General features: G+C 43.2%; 1 protein-coding gene across 1 annotated transcript in view; it reads right to left on the minus strand.

Annotated features, from left to right (window-relative positions):
• Positions 1-7,592, minus strand: part of FNTB (farnesyltransferase, CAAX box, beta) — a 62,917-nt gene extending 55,325 nt beyond the window's left edge. The window contains exon 1 of the mRNA XM_059693512.1: positions 7,347-7,592. Within this exon, the coding sequence (XP_059549495.1) occupies positions 7,347-7,490 (144 nt within the window). The 5' untranslated portion in view covers positions 7,491-7,592. The remainder of the gene's footprint in view (positions 1-7,346) is intronic.
• Positions 7,593-27,522: the final 19,930 nt, after the last annotated feature.

Raw genomic sequence — 27,522 nt, forward strand, 5'->3', positions numbered from 1 at the left:
TTTTTTAAAAAAAGATTAAACAGACTGTGGAACCTCACAGGGAAGGCAAAGGAGGGTGGATGGGTGGGAAATGATCAACCAAAAAACGTGTACACACACACGCACACACACACACATCTGTATGTATGTATAACCCATGGACACAGACAACAGGGTGGTGAAGGCCTGGGGCAGGGGGTGGGGACAGGCTAGAAGGGTCAATGGGGGAAGAAAGAGGATATATGTAATATTTTCAACAATGAAGAGTTAAAAATTTTAAAAAAAGATTAGAAAGTGCTTTACTTTGTGATGCCTTATCACCCAATCTTCCCCACATCCTACATAGATTGGCAGGCCCCAACACACAAAGAAACTGTGTTCTGAAAGTTTATTGGTAAGTCAGTTATTTAGACCTTGTTTTCCCATCAAAACAATGTTATACCTAACAGGTTCCCAGGCCAGTCCTCCTAAACCTATTTAATGTATAACATAACAGTTAATACTAATAGTACAGCTCTCATTTTCTCCAGTTACGAGGCAACAGGTCACTTAGCACATGGCAAAGAGAGAACACAGTGGTTCAGAGTTCTATTCTACCCGCTTGTTGGAAGCTTACCCCTGCTTTTAACAGGACACAGGTTAGGTGAACAGAATGATTTTAAGTTTGCTAATGTCAGATTCTACATTTGGAGGGCTACTAGAACATGCCTTTCCAAAACAGACCTCTTTGGCATATGGACTATTATGACGTAACTAGAGGCCCAATGCATGAAAATTCGTGCAAGAGTAGGCCTTCCTTCCCCTGGCTGCTGGCACCGGCTTCTCTCCGGCACCTGGGACCCGGCTGGCTTCCCTCCGGCCCTGGCTTCGTCAGGGAAAATGTCCAGAATGACGTCGGGAAGACGTCCAGTCTAATTAGCATATTACCCTTTTACTATTCTAGATGGCCACTGATAACCAAGAGATGCAAGAAAGCTCTAAAAACAGGGCATGCATTTTCCTTTTGTAAAGGAAATATTGTAACAGCTCCCTCTTCATACCAGGAAGTAGAGAACAAATCAATGGAGAAGACTCAATTTAAATCTGCATAATAAACCTCACTAAACTCTTGTTCACCAGACTTTTCCTATTCCCTTCTCATAACTTATCACCCCTACCTAGAAACCCAAGCCCTTTTCCTTTGTTTTACCCTAAAATAGTATAAAATCCCAAGTTCTAACCACGCCTTTGGGTTGCTCATGGATGGGTGCCGACATGTGTTCTTAGGTAATGTATATGTTAAATTTCTGGTTAACCTTCTTTGGCTAGTCTAATTTACAGGGCCCCAGCTGGAGAACCTGAAATTGGTAGAAGAAAAGATTTTTTTCCTGGTCTACTATCCTATATAATAAAAGGCTAATATGCAAATCGACCAAATGGCAGAATGACCGGTCGCTGTGACGCACACTGACCACTAGGAGGCAGATGCTCAATGCAGGAGCTGCTCCCTGGTGGTCAATGCACTCCCACAGGGGGAGCGCCGCTCAGCCAGAAGCCAGGCTCATGGCTGGCAAGCGCAGCGGCAGTGGCAGGAGCCTCTCCCACCTCCGCAGCAGCACTAAGAATGTCCGACTGCCGGCTTAGGCCCACTCCCCACCGGCAGTTGGACATCCCCCGAGGGCTCCCAGACTTCGAGAGGGCGCAGGCCTCTGATATGTACACATTACATATCAGTATGTGTACATATCATCTATACACATGATAGAAACTAATGTTTATTAGTTTGTGTTTTTCAATGATGGACAGCCCTGTTTTAAAGGATACCTCATGGAACTTTCTAGAAATCCAATCAATAGAACCACAGAATAATTTTCATTCATAGGTGAGTCGTAAAAACTAACTAATGCATTTGGTGCCTTTCTCTTTCACAGATTCTACCTAAAGCAATCTCATGATGCACCAACTTCACATCATGGAACATCACTTCCCTACATCTCCCCCTCTCTCCCAGAGGAGGACCCTTCCAGAAAGCAGATTTACTGCCTGAAACTCATGCTAATTCTGAAGATTCAGTAAAAGAACCATTAAGAGGTGGAATATAAGGCAAGGATTCTTCCTTAAAAAAAAAAAAAAAATTATCTCACCAGAGGCAGGGGGTGGAGGACGGGGGGGGGGGGGGGGGGGCAGGGGGAGGCTTGGGGAGGGGTTGACTGGAGGTGGGTAAAGCGGGGGGAGGTATGGGAGAGATCTGTAAAAATGTAAACAATAAATTTTTTTAAAAGAAAAAAAAAACCTATCAAAAAAAACAAGTCACTTTATAAGCAATCTTTACAAAGTAACTCTTGCTATAGTGAGTTCTTTCAATTCTTTATCTTAAATACAAAGTTCCATTGGGGTTGACATATCAGCCTAAAATAAGGTCTGGTTTTGACTACTTATAGAGCTAAACTGATGATATTAGCAAAAGAGGACAAACTAAACACAGATTTAGTAGTTATTCCTGGGCTATGAACTCACACTTCCACATGCAAGTTGCCATTGTAAGATTTTCAAGATTTTCATTACTTTAAAAAGTAATAGCATGGTTAAGTTGTGGTGGCCACAGGTATGCACAGACTGGACACATTGTAAGAAAATTCCAGTTGTAACTTGTAATAAAATAGTCAATGACAATATCTTACCCATACTCACAAGGGGCGAATCTCAAAAAAAATTGAAAGTGTGGTCTGGACAAACATATTAGCTAATCCAAAATGTGGCTCCAGTAATGATAAAAATACTAAGGTCAAATATGGATGTGAGGAGTTTGAAGAAAAATATCTTATGAATAAGAGGAGGAGGACAAAACATATCTCTAAATTAGTGTGATTTTATAGAGTATATGTGATTATACGTATATGTACCTAACTTTAAAATGTAAATTTTGCTCCCCCACTCCCCTGCCAAAAAAAGGGAAATTTTACTTTAAGTAGGCATTTGATTTGTTTGTCTACATACCTAAAAGTACATGTTTTTTCAACTTGACCAAAAAAACACTTTGGGGGACTTTTTAATAGGGAAAATGGGGGAAATTTTGATGTTTGAAATTGCCTTACTGTGGGCAATATGGTATATGCTGAATTTAATAAAACTGACTCACAGAGCTAGCCTACTGACTACTTAACCAAGCAGAGCTCTCTCTTCTATTAGATGCACACAAAAACTGGTCAGTTTGATCATATTTAGCGGTTTGTCCCACCCCCATTCAATGATCTTTTGGAGGCTCTAACTTGAAACAAGGCAATAGCAGGAGTTCAGGATTCATTCCTGGATCCCCATGCTCTTCCTTCAGGAACTGCAGTGGTGCAATGCCCCTCACTTCAAGCCAGCTCTTCAGCCTGGCCCTCCATCCGGCCCCACCCCCATCAGCCCCACCCAGCCTGACCTATTTCCTCCCACAGCCCATTTCACCCTCCATTCATTCCTGGCGAGTCTTCCTTCACACGGGCTCCTTCCACTGGAAGTGCTCTCCCACCCCCCAACCCCATCCTTTACAACCCAGCCCAGTCCCAGGAAAGGAAGTTGTCCTGATGGTCTCAGCCCAAAACAGATTAGCTTCCACCCCCGGAAATCCTCATGCAATGCAGTTTATAAGCTATTCTGTGATTGCTTCAGGCATATTTTCCCCCCTCCTCAGAGAAAAGAATTCTGAGGGCAGGGACTAAAACTAAGAATTCTTCTAGAGTCCCCTCAGAGTTCATGGCCATGTCACTGAAGGTTGTCTAATGGCATCATGCCATTTCAGGTGGAGGATGCTTTTGCCTCTGTTCAAAGGCAAACTATGAAAGAGGAAACAAACAGGAGTAGTACCTTCAGCACACAGCTGCTTCTGGCAAGCCTGCTACCGCTGAGACTGTACCAGTTTAACCTACTGACCTGAACCACGGAGTGTTTGCAATGGGGTGACTGCAGGTGGCACAAACAGGAAGGCAACCACTAACAACACAACCCTGCCGTGCTTGCTGGAGTTATAAAAGGTGCTCCAAGCATCAAATCCATCAGTAAAACACCTGTCAAGGTGGACACCTTCAAAAACTACCCAGGACCTGACCTAAGACACTCTACTACCACTGCTCCACTACCACAGCCCCGAGTGAAGCAACCATCATCCATCACCCGCAGTATCGCAATAGCCTCCTAACTAGTTTCCCGGCACGCTCTCCGCCTCACAATCTATTTCTCAACAGTGGCCTGCACGAGCCTGATGAAATGCTAGTCAGAGTGTGTCAAAACCCTCCCATCACGGATCAGTCTGGTAGGAACAGATGGCACATTCAAAGTGGGTGCTTTGAGGAGAGTTTATAAAGGAAGGAGTTACAAAGGCACGGGCAGGTGTAGGGAAACCACAGAGGAGAGTGCAGTGCCTGGGGGCTGGCGACACGGGGCCAGGTGTGAAGAGAAGGAGATGGACACAGAGAGCTGCGTGGAGAAGGCACCTGATAGGAGAGGTGACCTTAAGTCTAGAGATACAGCTCGTGCCGTCCTGTAGGAAGGGAATAAATATGCTGATCTCATTCTTCTCCCTCTGTCATCCCCTACCCATGCTCCCCGTGGCCCAATACAACCAGAAGCCATAAGGCAAGGGAGCCTGCCAATGCAGGCCCACCTCCTGGGCACATCTACAAAGCAGAGGGAGGGGGTGGGGGGGAAGGGTAGAGTGAATCTGGGGAAGTAAACAGAAGCTAATACCCAGATACCCCCATAGCTTGTGCCCTCACTTACTTCAGGTTTCAGCCAAAATGTTGTATCAGAGGCTTTCTCTTGTCATCTTATACAAAAACCATCCCTGCTTCCACCCCATCCATTCCTGGCATACTCTGTTTCCCTTATCCTGCTTTATTTTCCTCTCTAACATACCTAATAAATGATAGATGATAGGTAGGTAGGTAGGTAGGTAGGTAAGTAGGTAGGTAAACAGTTTTCCCTTTTTTAATTGATTGCCTCCTGGCCTAGAACAAAAGTTTCATAACGCCATCAACTTGGCCCTTTTTGTTCACTGCCTTATGTCCAGTGCCTAGAACAGTGCCTGACACATAGAAGACACTCAAGTATTTGTTGACTAAATTAAAATGAAGAAATAAAACAGAAGGAATCATAACTAAGGGCTCTTTCCACGATTTATAGGTTTAACTCCTATTATCAAATTGTTGTTTAACAAATAAAGTCTCCTGATAATCAGATAGAAAGCAAGTGACAAGCATTTGGTTTTTGTTTGTTTGTTTGTTTTTAAGCATTTGTTTTTATTGGCAATGGCGCAAAATTGAGTAAATCCCTATGAATAAATGGTTCAGTCAGAACCAAAAGAATAGAAGTAGTATATTCTGTAAACAACTCCTCCTAGCAAGGTTGGTATTTATTAATATATCATTATTAATCTACCAACCTAGTATTCCTCTAAGCCTCAGTTTTCTCATCTGTAAAATGTGTAAGGATTGAATGATACAATGTGTGGAGAGCCTTAAGCACAGTGCTGGATGCAATGAATGGACATTATGATGATTATGAAAACACTGAGGCAGCCATGAAAATGAGATACTGTATTATCTCCCCACTATCTAGAACTCTTTATCTTAGACTTTTAAAATGTGAGCTGGAATATGACATAGAAAGGAAACAAAATATTTCTTTTCCATCTACCTCACAGTTGGGCCTACATTTGAAAGACACCCTGTAAAACCTATGTTGTGTATCAGAACTCGGTTTCCACTCCTGGCCCAGGCCTTGGCCTGCCCTTCTGCAGACCAGAACCTTGTTGCATCTATTTTAGCATCACTCATTTATGCGTAGGTAGTTAGCGTATAGGCACTGGTGTTTTCCTTAGGGACTAAGCAGGGGCACTCTACTGAAGAAGAAGAAAAAGTATAGAAAAAGAAAAAGAGCAGATCAGTAAGGCTCCTGATAAATGTTCCTTTTTTGACTTACCTCTCTAACCATGGAAGTCTCTGTTCTGACCTCTAAATATACAGACCAGTTTCTATTCCCTTTTCTCTATTAGCATTCTACCCATAGCCTTGTGCGCTGGGTCAATTCAGTTAACTACATAAAAGGTAACCCAAAAGTCTTAGGTCAGATACAAAGAAAAAGGCTTGATCTCAACTCAAAAATTCATCACTTATGAAAACTGCAAAGACGCTATAGGTTTTTCATTGATGGGAGAGCTCTTTTGCAAAAGAGCTCTGAAAAGGACACACTGGTGGACCTAGAGTCAAAAGATAAGTTTCCTTTTCTACCCTAAAATCCATGAAGCATAAATCTCCAGTTATAATATTCTCTCTGCTACTATGTGTATAATTGTGTAGTCAAGCCTTTGTTTTTCTTATTAACTTATAATTGTATTTATAGCCACAATACATAATATGATAACTATCACTACTAATTTTGCCTTCACGGGGGCTTCCAACTTCAAATATGAAAGTCAAAGCAGGTCCCTCCAAGGTTAAGCCTGGAGACTGCGATTTCCACGAGACCTATTTTATTTAGTAAGCAGCCTGACGCTTATTTGTAAGTGCTGCAAAGAATCATCCTGACCACTTCTCCTAGTGACAGATGGGTAAACATTTTCACAACTACTTGGGAACAGTTGGGGAAAGAAAAAAACAAAACTACCGCTCACTACTCATTCCTAAAACACTTTTCAAAGCGATAGGTCCCATCCTACTTCCAGGACTCAGTGAATGGATGGCAAGTAGTTAAAATGTATGCTTTTATTGTAAGCACTTTCCAAACTATATTGTTTTCCTGTCTGTCTTCCCCAAGCAGGCTGTGACATGCTCATGGTCGGGCGCTGTTTTATTTCTTTGTATTTCCAGCGTTTAATATTGTGTCCAACACACTGCTGGTGCTCAAATGATTGAATGACTACAGTGCCCACCCGCGAGGCAGGCCCCAATCCTGGCACTGGAGGCAGAAATAAACAGATCGTGACATGACATGACCTCCCCCTGGCGGTTTCTCTTTCACTTTGTCCCCAAAGTACAAGTAGGGTGAGGAGATTGCACTATCCATCCCAGAACCTCCAGAAGTCCCGGCGGAATGGAGTGGGCTGTCTGACCCGCCCGGGCTGCTTCTGACCTCCAAGCACAGAACATGATTCTCTCCGCTTCCTAACGCAGAGAGGACCCAGGGACTGTGCTTTCCTCCAAGCCCAATCCTGACAACGACCCCAACCCACAAACGCTCCACTCCCCAGACCAAGCCCTGGCGCCCGGAGCTCCCCACAAGGGAGGCTCCGCGCTGCACTCTGGGAACTGTAGTTCCGCGATAAGTTCCGCACACGGGCGGCCCAGCGGATGGGACTCCCACTCCCAGAAGCCCCCGCGCGGGCGCCTCGCCTAGTTCTGTCATCTCACCTGTTCTATGGACGTGACTGTTTCCACCGAGTCGTCCTGCAACCGCTCCCTCGCGTGCTCGGGCCTCAAACTGTACAGCGTCTCTGACCAGACAGGGGAGGAGGATGGAGGACCGAAGTAGGTGAAGGAACTCGGAGAAGCCATGATCAGGAGAGCAGCGGGCGGTGTATAGGACTCAGCTTCGTCCAACAACAGCGCGCATTGAAACTCGAGCGGGTTAAGGCGCTACGGAAAGCGGATGGAGTCAAAAAGGTTTTGACCGCGAGTCTTTCTCCTCCTACCTACAAGTCTTCAGAGAGTGAGTTACTGAGATGCTGCCGCCCCCCATTGGTCAGAGTTGCTGCTGCAAGAGGCTCAGCTTCCTGGAGCTCAAGGAAGGAAGGCTGTGTAATATCTGAATTTCCCTTTAGAGAAATGGTGTAAGATGCCTTGGTTCGTCATGCAAAAAAATATACACACACTTCATTCAACATCACTTAATTGTTAATCGTAAACGGCAGTGGTTAATAGTCTCGAATGTCCAAGAACCCAGTAATTGTAACTTTGAAAGCACTTCTGACAGCTCTCCTGAGTGCCTCAGTCACACTATTACTAATAGAATTGTTGTGCACCTTTGGGTATGTGACAGCCGCCCAGGAGAAGCCAAGAGCTTCTCAACAAAGGAACTGCCACCTCAGTGCTCGGTGATGAAGGGAAGGGGCGTTGTAAATTTCTCCTATTCCCTTCCCGGTTGCAGTGCAGAAAGAACTAAAATGCAGTCGAAGGCACAAGTGAAGAAACCAAGGCAATATTCGTTCATCTATTTATCATGTGTGTGTTTTTAAGAATAATTTATTGATTTCTAGAGAGAGAGAGTAAGGAAGAGGGAGAGAATCATCAACGTGAGAGCACCTCTAGTGACTACCTCTTGCTCGCCCCCTACTGGTGATTGAGTCAACCTCTTGGTGCATAGGACGCCCAGCCAGCTGAGCAACCCTGACCAGGGCTATTGATCAGTTTTTTGTAAAGCACCTACTATGTCAGCCACTGTGCTAGGCCCTAGCAATACAAAAGTGAGTGAAACAAACAAGGTCCCTGCCCTTGGGAACCTTACAGTCTAGTGGAATAGACAGAATTAAGTGAATGAACACAGTAAATATATGAAGTCTTGTGATACATGGTATTAAGGAAAACAGGGTTTCTGAGAGAAATTAAAGTAGGAAGTGACTAATTAGATTGGGCAAGTCTCTTGTGACATGTAAGTGACATGTAAGCTGAGACCTGAAGGATGACAAAAAGCCATCCATTTGAACAATATGGGGAAGAGCGCAAAAGGAAGGAATAGCAAATTTGAAAGAACATGACATAGATATACATATGTATGTTTATATTAATTCTGATATTTAATCTGAAAGTATTCAGAATAAAAAAAAACTTACTGAATGGGGGTAAATAATTTAAAGTTGTGATATTAGGAAGCCCCTGCTAGTTTTGGACAAGCAATAGAAGAGAATCTTTCAGGCCCACATAAAAGGACTACACCAAAACTATAATACCAAGAAGTTAAACTATTCAGAGCCCAGAGGGTTTGTTGGGGGGAGTGGGGTGTATGGGAGAAGATAAGATGATAGCAGACTTTCCACATAGACAGGGACACAAGCTCAACTTCCTGCTCAGGTCATTTTACTCTGTTCCCACTTATTTCCAAATCACATGTCTAGGACCCAGAGAATGGCGCTTTGATATTTCACAACCAGCCATTCCCTCTTTTTTTTTTATTTATTGCTTAAAGTATTACAAAGGGTATTACATATGTATCCATTTTATCCCCCTGCCCTAGACAGTCCCCTAGCCTCCCCTATCCCCCAGTGTCTTATGTCCATTGGTTATGCTTATATGCATGCATACAAGTCCTTTAGTTGATCTCTTACCCCCCTACCTCCTGCCCCCCAACCCTCCCCGGCCTTCCCGCTGCAGTTTGACAATCTGTTTGAGGCAGCTCTGCCTCTGTATCTATTATTGTTCAAAAGTTTATAATGGTCTCTATTATCCATGAATGAGTGAGATCATGTGGTATTTTTCCTTCATTGACTGGCTTATTTCACTTAGCATAATGCTCTCCAGTTCCATCCATGCTGTTGCAAATGGTAAGAGTTCCTTCCTTTTTAGAGAAGCATAGTATTCCATCGTGTAGATGTACCACAGTTTTCTAATCCATTCATCTACTGATGGGCACTTAGGCTGTTTCCAGATCTTAGCTATGGTGAATTGTGCTGCTATGAACATAGGGGTGCATATATCCTTTCTGATTGGTGTTTCTGGTTTCTTGGGATATATTCCTAGAAGTGGGATCACAGGGTCAAATGGGAGTTCCATTTTCAGTTTTTTAAGGAAACTCCATACTGTCTTCCATAGTGGCTGCACCAGTCTGCATTCCCACCAGCAGTGCACAAGTGTTCCTTTTTCTCCACATCCTTTCCAGCACTTGTCGTTTGTTGATTTGTTGATGATAGCCAGTCTGACAGGTGTGAGATGGTACCTCATTGCTGTTTTGATTTGCATCTCTCGGATGATTAGTGACTTTGAGCATGTTTTCATATGTCTCTTGGCTTTCTGAATGTCCTCTTTTGAAAGGTGTCTATTTAGGTCCTTTGCCCATTTTTTGATTGGATTGTTTATCTTCCTTTTGTTAAGTTGTATGAGTTCCCTATAAATTTTGGAGATTAGGCCCTTATCAGATATGACATTGGCAAATATGTTTTCCCACACAGTGGGTTTTCTCGTTGTTTTGTTGATGGTTTCTTTTGCTGTGCAGGAGCTTTTTATTTTGATGTAGTCCCATTTGTTCATTTTTTCTTTAGTTTCAAGTGCCCTAGGAGCTGTATCAGTGAAGAAATTGCTTCGGCATATGTCTGAGATTTTGTTGCCTTTGGATTCTTCTAGAATTTTTATGGTTTCCTGTCGTACATTTAAGTCCTTTATCCATTTTGAGTTTATTTTTGTGTATGGTGTAAGTTGGTGGTCTAGTTTCATTTTCTTGCATATATCTGTCCAATTTTCCTAACACCATTTATTGAAGAGACTATCTTGGCTCCATTGTATGTTCTTGCCTCCTTTGTCAAATATTAATTGAGCATATTGGTTCGGGCCGATTTCTGGGCTCTCTATTCTATTCCATTGATCTATATGCCTATTCTTGTGCCAGTACCAGGCAGTTTTGAGAACAGTGGCTTTGTAATACAACTTGATATCTGGTATTGAGATCCCACCTACTTTGTTCTTTTTCAGGATTGCTGCAGCTATTCGGGGTCTTTTTTTATTCCAGATGAATTTTTGGAGAGTTCGTTCTAGATCTCTGAAGTATGCCATTGGTATTTTAATGGGAAGTGCGTTGAATTTATAGATTGCTTTGGGTAGTATGGACATTTTAATGATGTTGATTCTACCAATCCATGAACATGGTATGTTCTTCCATCTGTTTATGTCTTCCTCTATATCTTTTTTCAACGTCCTGTAGTTTTCTGAGTAGAGGTCTTTGACCTCTTTAGTTAAGTTTATTCCTAGGTAGCTTAATTTTTTTGGTGCGATGGTAAACGGGATTGTTTTTATAATCTCTCTTTCTGAAAGTTCACTATTGGTGTATAGAAATGCCTCAGGTTTCTTGGGGTTAATTTTGTATCCTGCTACATTGCCAAATTCATGTATTAAGTCTAGTAGCTTTTTGATGGAGTCTCTAGGGTTTTGTATGTATAATACCATGTCGTCTGCAAATAAGGACAGTTTTACTTCCTCTTTTCCAATTTGGATGCCTTTTATTTCTTCTTCTTGCTGAATTTCAATGGCTAACACTTCCAGTACTATGTTGAACAGGAGTGGAGAGAGTGGGCATCCCTGTCTTGTTCCTGTTCTTAGGGGAAATGGTGTTAGTTTTTGTCCATTGAGTATGATGTTGGCTGTGGGCCTGTCATATATGGCTTTTATTATGTTGAGGTATGATCCTTCTACTCCCACCTTGCTGAGAGTTTTTATCAAAAATGGGTGTTGAATTTTGTCAAATGCTTTTTCTGCATCAATTGATATGACCATGTGGTTTTTTTTCTTTCAATTTGTTTATGTGATGTATCACGTTTATTGATTTGCGGATATTGTACCATCCTTGCATCCCTGGGATAAATCCTACTTGGTCATGGTGTATGATCTTTCTGATGTACTGCTGGATCTGATTTGCTAAGATTTTGTTGAGGATTTTGGCATCTTTGTTCATGAGGGATATTGGCCTGTAATTCTCTTTCATTGTGTTGTCTTTACCTGGTTTTGGTATTAGGGTGATGCTGGCTTCATAGAATGAGCTTAGAAGTGTTCCTTCCTCTTGAATTTTTTGTAGTAGTCTGAGGAGAATAGGTTTTAGTTCTTCCTTGAATGTTTGGTAAAACTCCCCTGTGAAGCCGTCTGGTCCTGGGCTTTTGTTTGATGGAAGCTTTTTGATGACTGCTTCAATTTCTTCCATAGTTATTGGCCTGTTGAGATTTTTAGATTCTTCCTGATTGAGTTTTGGAATGTTGTATTTTTCTAGGAATTTGTCCATTTCCTCCATGTTGTCTAGTTTGTTGGAGTAGAGCTGTCCATAGTATTTTTTAACAATCATTTGTATTTCTGTGGGGTCTGTTGTTATTTTGCCTCTATCGTTTCTGATTTTGTTTATTTGGGTCCTCTCTCTTTGCTTCTTGGTGAGTCTGGCTAGAGGTTTGTCAATTTTGTTTATCCTTTCAAAGAACCAGCTCTTGGTTTCATTGATTTTCTGTATTGTTTTTTTGGTCTCTATGTCATTTATTTCTGCTCTAATCTTTATTATCTCCTTCCTTCTGCTCACTCTGGGGTTTTCTTGTTGCTCTCTTTCTAATTCTTTGAGTTGTAGAGTTAGATGATTTACTACCATTTTTTCTTGTTTTTTTGAGATAGGCCTGTAGAGCTATAAACTTCCCTCTCAGGACTGCTTTCATTGTGTCCCATAGGTTTTGGATTGTTGTGTTTTCATTGTCATTAGTTTCCAGGATGTTTTGAATTTCTTCTTTGATTTCATTGGTAACCCAATCAATATTTAATAGCATGCTATTCAGCTTCCAGGTGTTTGAGTATTTTGGTTTGTTTTTATTGTAGTTTATTTCTAATATTATGCCATCATGGTCTGCGAAGACGCTTTTTATGATTTCAATCTTCTTGAATTTGGGGATACTTTGCTTGTGACCCAATATATGGTCTATTTTTGAATATGTGTTATGAGCACTTGAGTAGAATGTATATTCCGTGGCATTGGGGTGAAGTGTTCTGAAGATGTCTATTAAGTCCATCTGATCTAGTGAGTCATTTAGGATTGGTGTATCTTTGCTGATTGTTTGTCTAGAGGACTTATCCAGTGCTGTCAGTGGTGTATTAAAGTCCCCTACTATGATTGTATTGTTGTTGATCTCTCCTTTGATATCTTCCAGGAGTTTTTTTATGAATTTGGGTGCTCCTGCATTGGGTGCATATATGTTTACCAGGGTTATATCTTCTTGTTGTATTGATCCCTTTAGAATTATGAAGTGGCCTTCCTTATCTCTTGTTATGGCCTTCACTTTGAGGTCTATTTTGTCCGATATAAGTATTGCTACCCCAGCTTTCTTTTCCTTTCCATTTGCCTGAAAGATATTTTTTCCATCCTTTCACTTTCAGTCTGTGTGAGTCCCTTCTAATGAGGAGGGTTTCTTGTAGACAGCAGATGTATGGGTCATGTTTTTTTATCCATTCAGCCACTCGATGTCTTTTGGTTGGAGCATTTAGTCCATTTACGTTTAAAGTTATTATTGAAAGGTACTTGTTTGTAGCCATTTCTTTTTTGTGTGGCTGTTTTCTTTCTGAGCTTTTTATTTCTTCTTTTTATACCAGTCCCTTTAGCATTCCTTGCATTGCTGGCTTGGTGGTGATAAACTCCCTTAGCCTTTTTTTGTCTGTGAAGCATCTTATTTCCCCTTCAAGCTTGAATGATAGCCTTGCTGGATAGAGTATTCTTGGATTCAGTCCTTTGATTTGCATCACTTTGTAAATTTCTGTCCATTCTTTGTAACTTTCCGTCTCTCTCTTGCAGCCTGTAAGATTCTCTCTTTGTCCTGAACATTTGCCATGGTAATTATGATGTGTCTTGGTGTGGGTCTTTTCGGGTTCACCTTGTTTGGGACTCTCTGGGCTTGTGTGACTTTTTTCTTCCCCACCTCAGGGAAGTTTTCTGATATTATTTCTTCTAATAGGTTTTCTAATCCTTGTTCATCCTTCTGTTGTTCTGGTACCCCTATTATTCGTATGTTGTTTCGTTTCATGTTGTCCCAAAGCTCCCTTAGGCTCTCCTCCTGTCTTTTAATTTTTTTCTCCAATTGCAGTACATTTTGGGTGTGTTTTGCTTCCTTGTCTTCTAATTCACTAATTCGGTCCTCCGCTTCTCCTAGTCTACTGTTGATACTTTCAATGGAGTTTTTCATTGCAGCTGTATCACTCTTCATTTCTTCTTGGGTCTTACTTAAGTTGTTGATTTTTTCATCTGTTTCTTCTAGCTCCTTCCATATGTTATCGATTTTTTCATCTGTTTCTTCTTGCTTCTTGCAGAGGTTGTCGATTTTTTCCTCCATCCGGTTTATGCACTCTAGGACCCTTATTCTGAATTCTTTTTCTGTCATGTTGCATGCCTCTGTATTACTTAGCTGCTTTTCTGGAGAGTCCTCCTTCTCTTTCCTTTGGGGGATTCTTTGTCTATCCATGTTTGATCTCACTGACATATCTAGATGTTGAGTCGTTCAGTGGTTGCTCCCTTGGTGGCAGTGACTCCTTGGTCTGTGGTTGCTCTTCGGGCGGTTGCAGTATCAGCTGCTCTTCAGTTGGCAGCAGCTCCTCTGGTGGGTGCTGTTCACAGCTGTGGTGGCTCTTCTGGCTGGTGGGGCGAGGTTTCACGTACAGCTGCTGTTCCTCAGCAGAGGGTGTGGTGCTCAGGAGGTTGCTGTTGCTTGGATCTGCTGCGTTGATTTAAAGGCACAAAATACAACACAACAAGGCACCACGTACCAGGCCCTATACACAAATATATTCACGATATTAATAACCCCAAATAAAGGTGACCACCCGAATTAAGAGAATTAGGGGATAAGGAAGAAGGAAGAGAAAAAGATAAAAGAGAAAAAAGAAAAGTAGGGACCAAAAAAAGGAGTGCAAAAATGAAATTGGGAAAAAGGAGGGGGGAAAATAAAAGCGAGAAAAGAAAAGAAAAGGAAAAAAAAAAGAGCGAAAAGAGAGAATGAAGTGGAAGAGGGGAAGAGACTTTTTATATGAGGAGAATACTCCTATAGAACAGCCACTAATCCCAACAAATTCCAACAACAGCTCCCTGGAGATGAATGCAAACTAGAAACAACCAATAATATAACGATGAAAATAGAATGGAGAACACTAATCCCAAAATAAAATAAAGAGAAAATAAAATGGCACTTTAAAAAATGGTAAAATGGTAGCAGTAATAATACTGGTTAAAAATAAGAAGGTAGTAATTAAAAGGGTAAAATCAGGTGATGGAAAAAGAAGAAAAAAAAAGAGGAAGAAAAAAAAAGAAAAAAAAATTGGTTTCTTAGTTAAAAGGTGAAAAAAGAAAAAAAAAATTGCAGTAGTGAAGGTTCTTCGGTTCTTCTATTCTTCAGTCTGGCTCGCCTTAGACCTGCCAGGTATTCAGGAGAGTGTTGAGTTTCCCTGCGATACACTGTTCCTCTGTGTTGTAAACCACAGTCCTTATTTTAAAGCAGGACACATTTGTTTCCCAGACTGCCTTATTTTGTGTTTAGCAAAGAGTCAGTTTGTGGGTCAGCCTCTGGGTGGCAGTGTTCTGGGGTTGGCCTCTGAGGCTATAGGGCCTCTCTGTTCAGTGTAAGTTCACTGCCCAGAGCTGGCTGTGTAATAGTTAGTTACCGGCGCTGTGTTGTTGCTGGGATTCCATTCCCTCTTTCTTAGTCTCTGGTGTCAAATAGAAGCACAGAAAGATTCTAAGGATGAGGCCAGGATGGCCTAAAGGCCTCAGGCATATAAACACTATCACCATATCTACTGGTGTGGAGGAAGAAACTCCTGGTTTTTTTCAGCTGGTCTGATAATTAAATTGAGACAGATTAACACTAGAAAATGACCAAGTTTGATTACATATGTACACACGGGAACCCCACATATGTAAGAGAGTAAGAGACGATTAAAATGGGGCACACATGGCATTTTGAACAAAGTTTGAGGTAAGGCACCTTGGGGCTTCAAAGGGTCATTGCAGGACAATAAGAAGAGCAGATGTTCGGTAATTTGTTGTTTTTCCTGCCATATAGATAGTGTTTTTGTTTTTTTAAAAGGTCATCTCTGATAATGTCTTATTATGAGCAAGGCCCCTAATCCAAATTCTTCTAGGAAGTTAAGGGAGTGGCGGGCAGAAGTTTCTCTTGAGCCCACAGGGTCTCAGTTGACCTTAGCTCAAAATAACCCTCCTAAAACAGAGGCATATCTGGGGGTGACGCCTTCTGAAACCCTATACCATTTTAGTGGTATTGTTGCCAAGTTAAGTCCCGGAGGTGGCAGGATGTTATTAAGTCTGAGAATAAGTGAGTCCGTGTGGGTTAGGATCAGCAATATACACTATACCAGGGGTCCTCAAACTTTTTTAACAGGGAGCTAGTTCACTGTCCCTCAGACCGTTGGAGGGCCGGACTATAGTTTAAAAAACAACTATGAACAAATTCCTATGCACACTGCACTTATCTTATTTTGAAGTAAAAAAAACAAAATGGGAACAAAGACAATATTTGTATTTGCATGTGGCCCGCGGGCCACAGTTTGAGGACCCCTGCACTATACAGTACTTTCCTCTGTATTGGCAACTTACTGTCTTTCCCTTCGTTCTGTTTTAGAAAAAAACTGTCTGATAAAGGTCCAGGCCATATCTAAAGATTCAGCCTTCTTTGTAAAGAGTTGCTTTGCTGGCTAGAAATTTAAATTGAGCTATTGAAAGAGTAGCTGGAAGCGTTTTGTAACACATTTTTACATCTATTACAGGTGTGCCTAAAGCAGTTGCAAATTGTATTCAAGAAATAGAAAGCCATTAATGAAATGCAGTGGGGTCTGAAAGATATTAATAGGGGCATGGCAAAAGTCACCTGCAGTATAATGTCTGTTCATTCAGTAAATATTTATTGAGTACCCATTATGTGCTGGGCCCTGAGCTAAGTGCTGAGGCGTCGGTGGTGAACAAGCCAGTCACAGCCTCAGCTCTTATGAGTCTCATAATTTACCAGAAAAAAAAATAGACATTAAACAATCATTACAGAACTATTTCATTGAGGAAAATAGCATGAAGGAGAAAGAAGCACAGGATGTTGTGAGATTGCATAACGGAGGGCAGTGAAAGCAATCTGGAAGACCAGTAAAGACGGGTATGAGGAAACCAGATAACTAACCCAGGGTGACAGGTTATCCCGATATAGGATACCCAGTGACAACCAAAAATCAGGTGAAACAAGGAATGAAAAATATGAGGAATTTGTACTCTACATAGAGTACATAGATGTACTCTACATAGATGCTACATAGCATCAAGAAGATTGTTGGATCAACAGTGGCCCACCTGCTGTCCTTCTGGGTTTAATAAAACCATTTGTTCAAGAAGCAGAAGGAGCCCTGGCTGGGTAGCTCAGTTGGTTGGAGCATCAAACAAAACAATCGGGCATGTGTCAACCGATACTCCAAGGTTGCAGGTTTGATCCCTGGTCAGGGCACAGATAAGAATCAGCCCATGAATGCATAAATAAGTGCAGCAACAAATCAAATGTTTCTCTCTCTCTCTCTCTCTCTCTCTCTCTCTCTCTCTCTCTCTCTCATCTGTCTTTACCTTCCTCGCTCTCTCTAAAACAGTGGTTCTCAACTTTCAGGCCCTTTAAATACAATTCCTCATGTTGTGACCCAACCATAAAATTATTTTTGTTACTACTTCATAACTGTAATGTTGCTACTGTTATGAATCTTAATGTAAGTATCTGATATGCAGGATGTTTTTAGGCGACCCCTGTGAAAGGGTCATTCAACCGCCAAACGGGTCGAAACCCACAGGTTGAGAACCACTGCTCTAAAAGATCAATAAATAAATAAAATATTTTTTTTCCCTACCCAGTTTGTCTCAGTGGCTAGAGCATTGGCCTTCGGACGGAAGGGTCCCGGATTCAATTCCAGTAAAGGGCACGTGCCCGGATTGCGGGCTCAGTCCCTAATGGAGAATGTGCAGAAGGCAGCCAATCACTGGTTCTTTCTCATCATTGATGTTTCTATCTCTCTTTCCCTCTCCCCTCCTCTCTGAAATCAATAAAAATATATATTTAAAAAATTGTTTTAAAGAATTGTTCCGCTGGTGTGGCTCAGTGGTTGAGCCTCGGACCTATGAACAAGAAGGTCACAGTTCCATTCCCAGTCAAGGCACATGCCTGCGCTGCAGACTCGATCCCCAGTAGGCGGCATGCAGGAGGCAGCTGACCAATGATTATCTCGCATCATTGATGTTTCTATCTCTCCCTCTCCCTTCTTCTTTGAAATCAATAAAAATATGTTGTTGTTGTTTTTTAAAGAAGCATAATGATAGGATGGTTCAGTTGGTTCAAGTGTCATCCCGTACACCAAAAGGTTGTGGGTTCCATTCCCGGTCAGGGCACATACCTAGGTTTTGAGTTTGATCTCAGGTCAGGCAGGCGGGAATGGGAAGCAAATGATCGATGTTTCTCTGTCTCTCTCTCTCTCTCCCTTCCTCTCTCTCTAAAGTCAATAAACATATCCTCAAAGAGGATTTAAAACACACACACACACACACACAAAAAAAAAAACAGAATGAACATAAATATTGGCAGTATGCCCTGGCCAGTTTGGCTCAGTGGATAGAGCGTCGGCCTCTGTTCTGAAGGGTCCCAGGTTCAATTCCAGTCAAGGGCACATGCCCAGGTGGCGGGCTTGGCCCAGTGTGGGGCGTGCAGGAGGCAGCCGATTGATGATTCTCTTTCATCATTGATGTTTCTATCTCTCTCCCTCTCCCTTCCTCTCTGAAATCAATTAGAAATTAAAATAATAAAAATAATACAAAATTATACAGACAGTGCTATTTTGTACTTCCATCAAGAACAAGAAAATAAGGAGAACCAAGATGGCGGCATAGGTTAACGCCGGAGTTTGCTGCTTTGAACAACTACTTCAAAAGTGAAACCAAAAAACGGAAGGGACATCACCCAGAACCACAGGGGCGCTGGCTGAGTGTAAGTCCTACAACTAGGAGGAAAGAGAAACGCATACGGACGCTCAGAGGAGGCGCGGTGCTGAGGTCAAATTCTGAGGTGCGGAGTGCGCGGAGCGGGCTGGCGGCGGAGGGCGCGGTTGTTGTTTTCAATCGGGAGGGAGTCGCAGACTCTGAGCTCCAGATACAGGCGAGACTTTAGGGAACCAAACTCAGGAGGGAGAAGCGGGACTGTCTGGCTTCAGTCAGAACGAGTGCAGCTTTCTCTCCGAGCTTTGCAGCGGGTGCTGGGACTCAGAGAGGCAGAGCCCCTTGGGACAGGACTGAGAGCCGCCATAACTGCTCTCTCCTGCCCACCCTGTTGATCCTGTTCGACCCACCCTGCCCAAGCCCTGCACAGAGGCATTTGCCAGATAGCCTCAGGCAAAGGCTAGATTAGCACCTCCCTAGAGGACAGAAGTTCTCTCACCGCTGACACAGCTGAATCTCATAGCCACTTGGCCTGGAGGTCAAACCCTCCCTGGAATTAGCTACAGCAATCAAGATTTATCTATAAGACTGCGAACAAAGACCACTAGGGGGTGCACCAAGGAAGCATAACAAAATGCGGAGACAAAGAAACAGGACAAAATTGTCAATGGAAGAAATAGAGTTCAGAACCACACTTTTAAGGTCTCTCAAGAACTGTTTAGAAGCTGCCGATAAACTTAATGAGATCTACACGAAAACTAATAAGACCCTCGATCTTATATTGGGGAACCAACTAGAAATTAAGCACACACAGACTGAAATAACGAATATTATACAGACGCCCGACAGCAGACCAGAGGAGCGCAAGAATCAAGTCAATGATTTGAAATGCGAGGAAGCAAAAAACATCCAACCGGAAAAGCAAAATGAAAAAAGAATCCAAAAATGCGAGGATAGTGTAAGGAGCCTCTGGGACAGCTTCAAGCGTACCAACATCAGAATTATAGGGGTGCCAGAAGATGAGAGAGAGCAAGATATTGAAAACCTATTTGAAGAAATAATGACAGAAAACTTCCCCCACCTGGTGGAAGAAATGGACTTACAGGTCCAAGAAGCGCGGAGAACCCCAAACAAAAGGAATCCAAAGAGGACCACACCAAGACACATCATAATTAAAATGCCAAGAGCAAAAGATAAAGAGAGAATCTTAAAAACAGCAAGAGAAAGAAACTCAGTTACCTACAAGGGAATACCCATACGACTGTCAGCTGATTTCTCAACAGAAACTTTGCAGGCCAGAAGGGAGTGGCAAGAAATATTCAAAGTGATGAATACCAAGAACCTACAACCAAGATTACTTTATCCAGCAAAGCTATCATTCAGAATTGAAGGTCAGATAAAGAGCTTCACAGATAAGGAAAAGCTAAAGGAGTTCATCACCACCAAACCAGGATTATATGAAATGCTGAAAGGTATCCTTTAAGAAGAGGAAGAGGAAGAAAAAGGTAAAGATACAAATTATGAACAACAAATATGCATCTATCAACAAGTGAATCTAAGAATCAAGTGAATAAATAATCTGATGAACAGAATAAACTGTTGATTATAATAGAGTCAGGGACATAGAAAGGGAATGGACTGACTATTCTTGGGGGGGAAAGGGGTGTGGGAGATGTGGGAAGAGACTGGACAAAAATCGTGCACCTATGGATGAGGACAGTGGGTGGGGAGTGAGGGCGGAGGGTAGGGCGGGAACTGGGAGGAGGGGAGTTATGGGGGGGAAAAAAAGGAACAAATGTAATAATCTGAACAATAAAGATTTAATTAAAAAAAAAAAAAAGAACAAGAAAATAAGAAAAAATCAATGGCCTAAATGAACCACTAGAGGTCGCTTCTGACCCTAGAGTAAACCGATAAAGGCAGCTTTAAAACTGCTCTGCCATTTACTTTACAGGAGCTCATAATGTCAGCAGGAATTGTTTCTTTTAATATCTTCTGAAATGATGCAATGCATATCTTAGAGAGTTTGAAAAAAATGGAAACACATCATCTTTTTCCCCACTAGATAATTAATTTCCTCCCACACAATTCCTCTGCCACCAGCATCTGCAGCCGCCCACTCTGTTGTCCAGGTCTCTCCTGTCCCCCTGGATGCAATGACTTCGCAGCTCTTACCTAGAGCCAGCCCCTCCTCCTCTCTTCATGTCGCACCACAATACTTTATTCCAGCAATTTTCCCTTGCCTTCCCTAAAGCATCAAATTGACCTTATATTTGATCACTGCCATCACCCTCAAACGGGCTACTTCTCCATTCTTGGGGGGGGGGGGGCATTTTTAACCCTCTTGACTCCTCTCCTCCTCCAACTACCTCCCCATTACTCATCTCATTTCCTCCCTTCCAGAGTCTCCAAGTCATTTCCTCCAACTGTTTTGTGTTTTATTTTATTTTTATTGATTTCAGAGAGGAAGGGAGAGGGAGAGAGAAACATCATTGATGAGAGAAAATCATTGATCAGCTGCCTCCTGCACGCCCACTACTGGGGATCGAGCCCACAACCCGGGCATGTGCCCCTGACCAGTATTGAACCGGGGACCTTTTAGTTCTCAGGCCAACGCTCTATCCACTGAGCCAAACCAGCTAGGGCTCAACTGTTTCTTGAACCCATTCCAAGCTGCCTTCCCTCTAAGTTCTTGTCAAGTCCCTGTTGAACTCTGTATTGAGAAATCCAAGGGCCAGTTCTCAGTCCTCCTCTTATCTTCCTATTTGACTTCCTGGCAACATTTTACCTGGCGGATCATGCCATTCTCCTTGAAACCCCTTCTTGGAGTGTCTAGCACTGGCCTTTGCTATTTCTTCATCTCCCCAGCACCTTAACTTTGGAGCAAGCCCAGGGCTCTCTGTCTACAGTCATTCACCTGTGAGCCTAGGCCAGGTGTGGGCAAACTTTTTGACTCGAGGGCCACAATGGGTTCTTAAACTGGACCGAAGGGCCGGAACAAAAGCATGGATGGAGTGTTTGTGTGAACTAATATAAATTCAAAGTAAACATCATTACATAAAAGGGTACAGTCTTTTTTTTCAATAGTTTTATTCATTTCAAATGGGCCAGATCCGGCCTGCGGGCCATAGTTTGCCCACGGCTGGCCTAGGCAGTCTCAATGTTTTAGATGCCACCAGTAGGTTGAAAACTCCCTCATTTATTTCTCCAAGCTGGATCTTTCTCCTAAATTCCAGAGTTCGTATCTAATAGCCGACTTGCATTTCCGCTTGGATATTTAATAGGCATCTCAAACTTAGTATGACCACAGCAGAGCTGCTGGTTCCCAGTCTCAGGAAGAGTAACTTCATCCTTCCACTTACTCCAAATACCTTGGAGCCATCTTTGATGCCTCTCTTTCTCTCACTCCCCATACATCTTGTTGAAAATATATGGAGAATCTGACCACTGCTTACCGATCCCACTGCTAGTGTCCTGGCCCAGGCCACCATCATCAGTTACTTAGATTCTTACATTCATCTCTCAGCTGTTCTCCCTGTCTCCACACTTGTTCCCGATTAGCCTAACACAAACTCAAAACCCAGCTGAACCCTTCTCAGTGTAAGCAAAGCCACACCTTCACTCAAAGCCATTATCTGAGTCAGAGTCAAAATCAAGGTTCTTACCAAGGCCTAGGCCAGTGATGGCGAACCTTTTGAGCTCGGCGTGTCAGCATTTTGAAAAACCCTAACTTAACTCTGGTGCCGTGTCACATATAGAAATTTTTTGATGTTTGCAACCATAGTAAAACAAAGACTTATATTTTTTATATTTATTTTATATATTTAAATGCCATTTAACAAAGAAAAATCAAAAAAATGAGTTCACATGTCACCTCTGACACGCGTGTCATAGGTTCGCCATCACTGGCCTAGAAGGTCCCACCGACTGAGCCTGTTCTCACTCTCCTGATGCTCACTCTGTCCACCCACACTGTCCTCCTTGCTGTTCCGTGTACCCTCCGGGCACCCACCAGCCTCAGAGCATTTATGCTTATTAATCCTTCTTCTACATACACACAGGGCTTGCCTTCTCACTTTTTAAAAAATATATTTTTATTAATTTCAGAGAGGAAGGAAGAGAGATAGAAACATCAATGATGAGAGAGAATCATTGATTGGCTGCCTCCTGCATACTCCCCACTGGGGATCGAGCCCACAACCTGGGCATTTGCCCTTGTCTGGAATCAAACCTGGGACCCTTTGGTCCGCAGGTCGACACTCTACCCACTGAGCCAAACTGGCTAGGGCACCTTCTCACTTCTAATAGTCTTTACTCAAATTCTTTTCTTTTAAATTTTATTTTTATTGATTTGAGAGAGAGAGAGAGAGAGAGAGAGAGAGAGAACCACTGATTTGTTGTCCCACTTATTTATGCATTCATTGGTTGCCTTCTTATATGTGCCCTGACTGGGGATGGAACCTGAAACCTTGGCATATCTGGATGATGCTCTAACCAACTGAGCTACCCGGTCAGGGCTTTACCCAAATTCTTTAGGCTAACTCTAATCCCTTTGCCTTGAGCCTTTCCTGACCTCCCCATATAAAACTGAAACACTCTCATCTGCAGTAATACTCTGTCTGTCCCACTGTCCTGCTTCATTTTTCTCCATAGCACTTATTACCAGCTGACAGACCTGACATTTCAGGTATTTATGTTGTCACCTGTCTTCCCCCCACTAGAGTGAAAGCTCTCAGGGCAGGGGTTTTTATATTGTTCATTGCTCATTCTCTGGTACATACATAATAGGCATTGAGTACGTTAAATGATTTCCAATCATTTTAATAAATATTTGAGTGTTGGTTGGTGTAACGTACTGTAGAAAATAATGACAATGAACATGATACTGTATTAGCCTTACTTTTCAGGAGCTCACTAACTAAAACAGAAACAATGTAAATATAAAATAAATATATAAAATAAATACATAATCTATATATATATATATAAAACACTAATATGCAAATAGACCGAACAGCGGAACAACCGAACAACCAATGGCTATGATGTGCGCTGACCACCAGGGGGCTCGCACGGAACATGGCAGGTGGCAGAGTGTGGAACATGGCAGGCATCGTCTGTAGCAGGATGGTGGAGCAGGTGAGCAGGGGCAACAGGCCAAGGCGGGGCACCAGTCACTGTCATCGGGGCCAGCCTCTGGTGGTTACCGAAAATTCTTTGCTCCTGCGCAGTCCCACCCGGCACTCACACCTGCTGCCGGCACCAGTCCTGATGGCTCAGCGCCGGCAGTGGGTGAGAGCGTTGGCTGCCAGCCCCAATCGCCTCTAAGGGTTTCTCCACCTCACCCTGCTCCTGAGGGGCAATCAGGGCTGGCAGCCATCACTTGCACCCACTGCTGACGGTGGCCCCAATTGCTCAAGAGTGGGGCCAGCAACATCAGCACATGGGAGGTTCAGGCAGTGTTAGGAGCAGGGCTGCTGGCAGACAGGGAACCAGGGGCCGAGGTGGGAGGGGCTGGGCGGGGACGTGGAGGATGGGCCAAGACCCGCCCCTGTGCCCTCTGCAGCCTTGCGGCCCACAGTTTCTTTCAAGGTACACGAATTTGTGCACTGGGCCCCTAGTTTTAAATAAATGTAAAATAATATGCATATATAAATATTAACAAAAGAAAATAATACAATACATACACAGATGCAGTGGGAGAATAGGGCAGGATTAATTTTAATCTATTTAATGAAGATGGACTTTTAATATGTAGGATTTATCTACACTAATAAAAAAAAAGACAAACATGCAAATTGACCGTAACTTCGTGACACCTTAAGCCATGCCCACCAGCCAATCAGAGCGACTATATGCAAATTAACCCAACCAAGATGGCGGCCAGCAGCCCCAATGATGGAGGAAGCCAAGCTTCCCGCCTGCTGTGGCCAGCTCTGAGCTCCACTCAAAGCAACAAAGTTTCAATTATAGAAGGTAAATAAACCCCAGATACCTGCTTTCAGCCGGCCGTGGTCACGGAGCTGGAGCGAGCAGGAGGCTTGGTTGCCCTAGCGATGGAGGAAGCCAAGCTTCTCTCCTGCCCACCCTGGCCAGCTCTGAGCTCCTCTCAAGGCTACAAAGTTTAAATTTTAGAAGGTAAATAAATCCCAGAATAAAAAAGAAAAAGAAAAAAAGGAGAGGCTGGGAGCTTCCTTCGCCAGGGGGCTTGTCCAGCCTGAAAATGGCCCTCAGCCCCTCACCCAGACTGGCCAGGCACCCCAGTGGGGACCCCCCCACCCTAAAGGGGGTGTGGCCAGCCTGCAAACAGCCATCAGCCCCTTACCCAGGCTGGCCAAACCTCCATGGGGTGAGGGTCTCCACTGGGGGGAGCTTTACCAGCCTGCAAACAGCCATCAGCCCCTCACCCAGGCTGGCCAGGCACCCTAGTGGGACTCCCACCCTGATCCGGGACACCCTTCAGGGCAAACCAGCCAGCCCCCACCCGTGCACCAGGCCTCTATCCTATAATAAAAGGGTAATATGCAAACTGACCCTAACAGCAGAACCACTGGGAATGACTGGTCACTATGACACGACCACCAGGGGGCAGATGTTCAATGCAGGAGCTGCCCCCTGGTGGTCAGTGTGCTCCCACAGGGGGAGCTCTGCTCAGCCACAAGCCAGGCTGACAGCTGCCAGTACAGCAGTGGTAGTGGCAGCCTCTCCCGCCTCTTCAGCAGCACTAAGGATGTCTGACTGCAGCTTAGGCCTGCTCCCCGTTGGAAAGTGGACATCCCCCGAGGGCTCCCGGGCTGCCAGAGGGATGTCTGACTGCCAGCTTAGGCCCAATCCCCCAGGGAGCGGGCCTAAGCCAGCAGGTGGTCATCCCCCGAGGGGTCTCAGACTGCGAGAGGGCACAGGCCGGGCTGAGGGGACCCCCCAGCCCCACTCCCCAGTGCACAAACTCTAGTCTTTAATAATACTTTCAATAGGATGAATTTTCTCTGGTAATAATTTGTAAATGATCAAATTAAATTTGGAAATCGTGAAATTCTTTTTTTTTTCATTCTTATTTCCTATAGCACATAAAGAGAAACACAAAAGGTTTCAAATCACTCAAAAATGAATTGCTTTCTGGGGAGTATTTGAGGTCCTGCTCCCTGGCATATGTCATCATTATTGGCTCAAATAAACTTATAAAAATTCTACTAAAAAAATTGGCTTTCTAAATGCAATGATTTTATGGTACAAAGAACAACTTTGTCATAAAACTATCAATTACCTATCAATTACACATAATGCATTGTTTTACTGTCATCTATTGATATAAAATTAATCACATTGATTTTATTAATCATTACATATGTAATATTACTGAAAACCTGTACAAAGGTGTTGACTCTTAGTCCTGTTTGAGGTTCATCATGGTGAAAACTATTTTACCAGCAGGTACAAAGTTGAAACCAATTAAAGAGCATTGTTCACACTTAGAAATCTGAGAAATAATTTTTTAAACTGTCCAGAGTCAATGCCAGAAGTGTACCCCCCAGAGCATACTGGTGACTCTCAACCCGGGCTGTGCCTTTAAAAATACAGATTTTCCCAAGCAGGAACCCAGCCTACTGAATAGAACCTCTGGGGCTGGGCCCAGGCATATGCAATTTTCACAACTCCACCCGTGATGCCTATACACAGGTAGGGGTGAGGGCCACCACACACCTATTTATGTGACAAAAAGTGCTGGCGGCCCAGCAGCCCCTCTTGCATTTGGGCAGGGCCATGTGACTGAGTTCTGGCCAATGGGACATGGGCAAAAGGGATGTACTGTACATCCAGGCGTGGCTCCTCTCTTCCCCTCTCTGCCAGCAAAAGGTCAAGGCCTAGGGCATCCCTTCATATTAACAAGTTAAAAACCTCAATTAACAAAGGCATCTGCAGGCTTTTATTCACTGGGCATATGGTTTCATCCCTTTATAGATACAAATGACTTTCTGGACAAATATTGTGACTTCTTTCAAACGTATATTATTGCCACTCCTTTTTAAAGTTTGCTAACTTGTGACTACAGGGTCAACTCTCCCCTCCACTTGTCATGTGTCCCAAAATTCCAGCTTCCATACAGAGCCCCTCCTCTCTGATGTCTACCAGCCAATCTCAGAGGAAGTCTTGGGGATACACGTAGGTAAAAGAGAAAGCCTATAATCTTGCTATGTGAGGGACCTGGGGTGTGGTGCTTCCCAGTTGTTGGTTGGTGGGCATTCTTGTATGTCAGATCTTAGGAAGAGCAATGTCTTGCTTTTAAGTTGAGTCCTACCATGTGGATCTTGGTGAAGAATCTCTGCCATCCTGGGTGCCTAAATGGTTCTGTGGAACGAAGCCACGCCTACTCCCACCTCCTTGCTGCCCATTCGACTTTACATGAGAAGGAAATACAGTGTGAACTCCTGAGATTTAGGGGTCTATCTGTTACTGTAACTAGCATTACCTTAACTAATACATGCCATGACTCATTGTGCAAAGATTCCTAACTGCAGGCTATGTTTTGTCGCTTAAAACATAACTTTTTGTTTGTTGGTTTGTTAATCCTCACCCAAGGATATTTGTACATATTGATTTTTAGAGAGAGTGGAAGGGATGGGGAGAGACACACAGAGAAAAACTTCGGTTGTAAAAGAGACATATCGATTGGTTGCCTCCCACACATACCCTGACCAGGGCTAGGGATCGAGCCTGCAACCTAGGTACGTACCCTTGACCAGAATCAAACCCAGGACCCTTTAGTCTGCAGGCCGACTCTACCCACTGAGCAAAACTGGCTAGGGCCCCCAAAAACATCACTTTGACAATAAAAGTTTAATACAACATGTATTGCTTGGCCGGAGGTTGCCAGTCATGTTTCTCAGCTCTCATCTCATACAGAGAAGTACTTCT

The sequence above is a fragment of the Myotis daubentonii genome, chromosome 1 (assembly GCF_963259705.1).
Source record: "Myotis daubentonii chromosome 1, mMyoDau2.1, whole genome shotgun sequence".
Lineage (NCBI taxonomy): Eukaryota > Metazoa > Chordata > Mammalia > Chiroptera > Vespertilionidae > Myotis > Myotis daubentonii.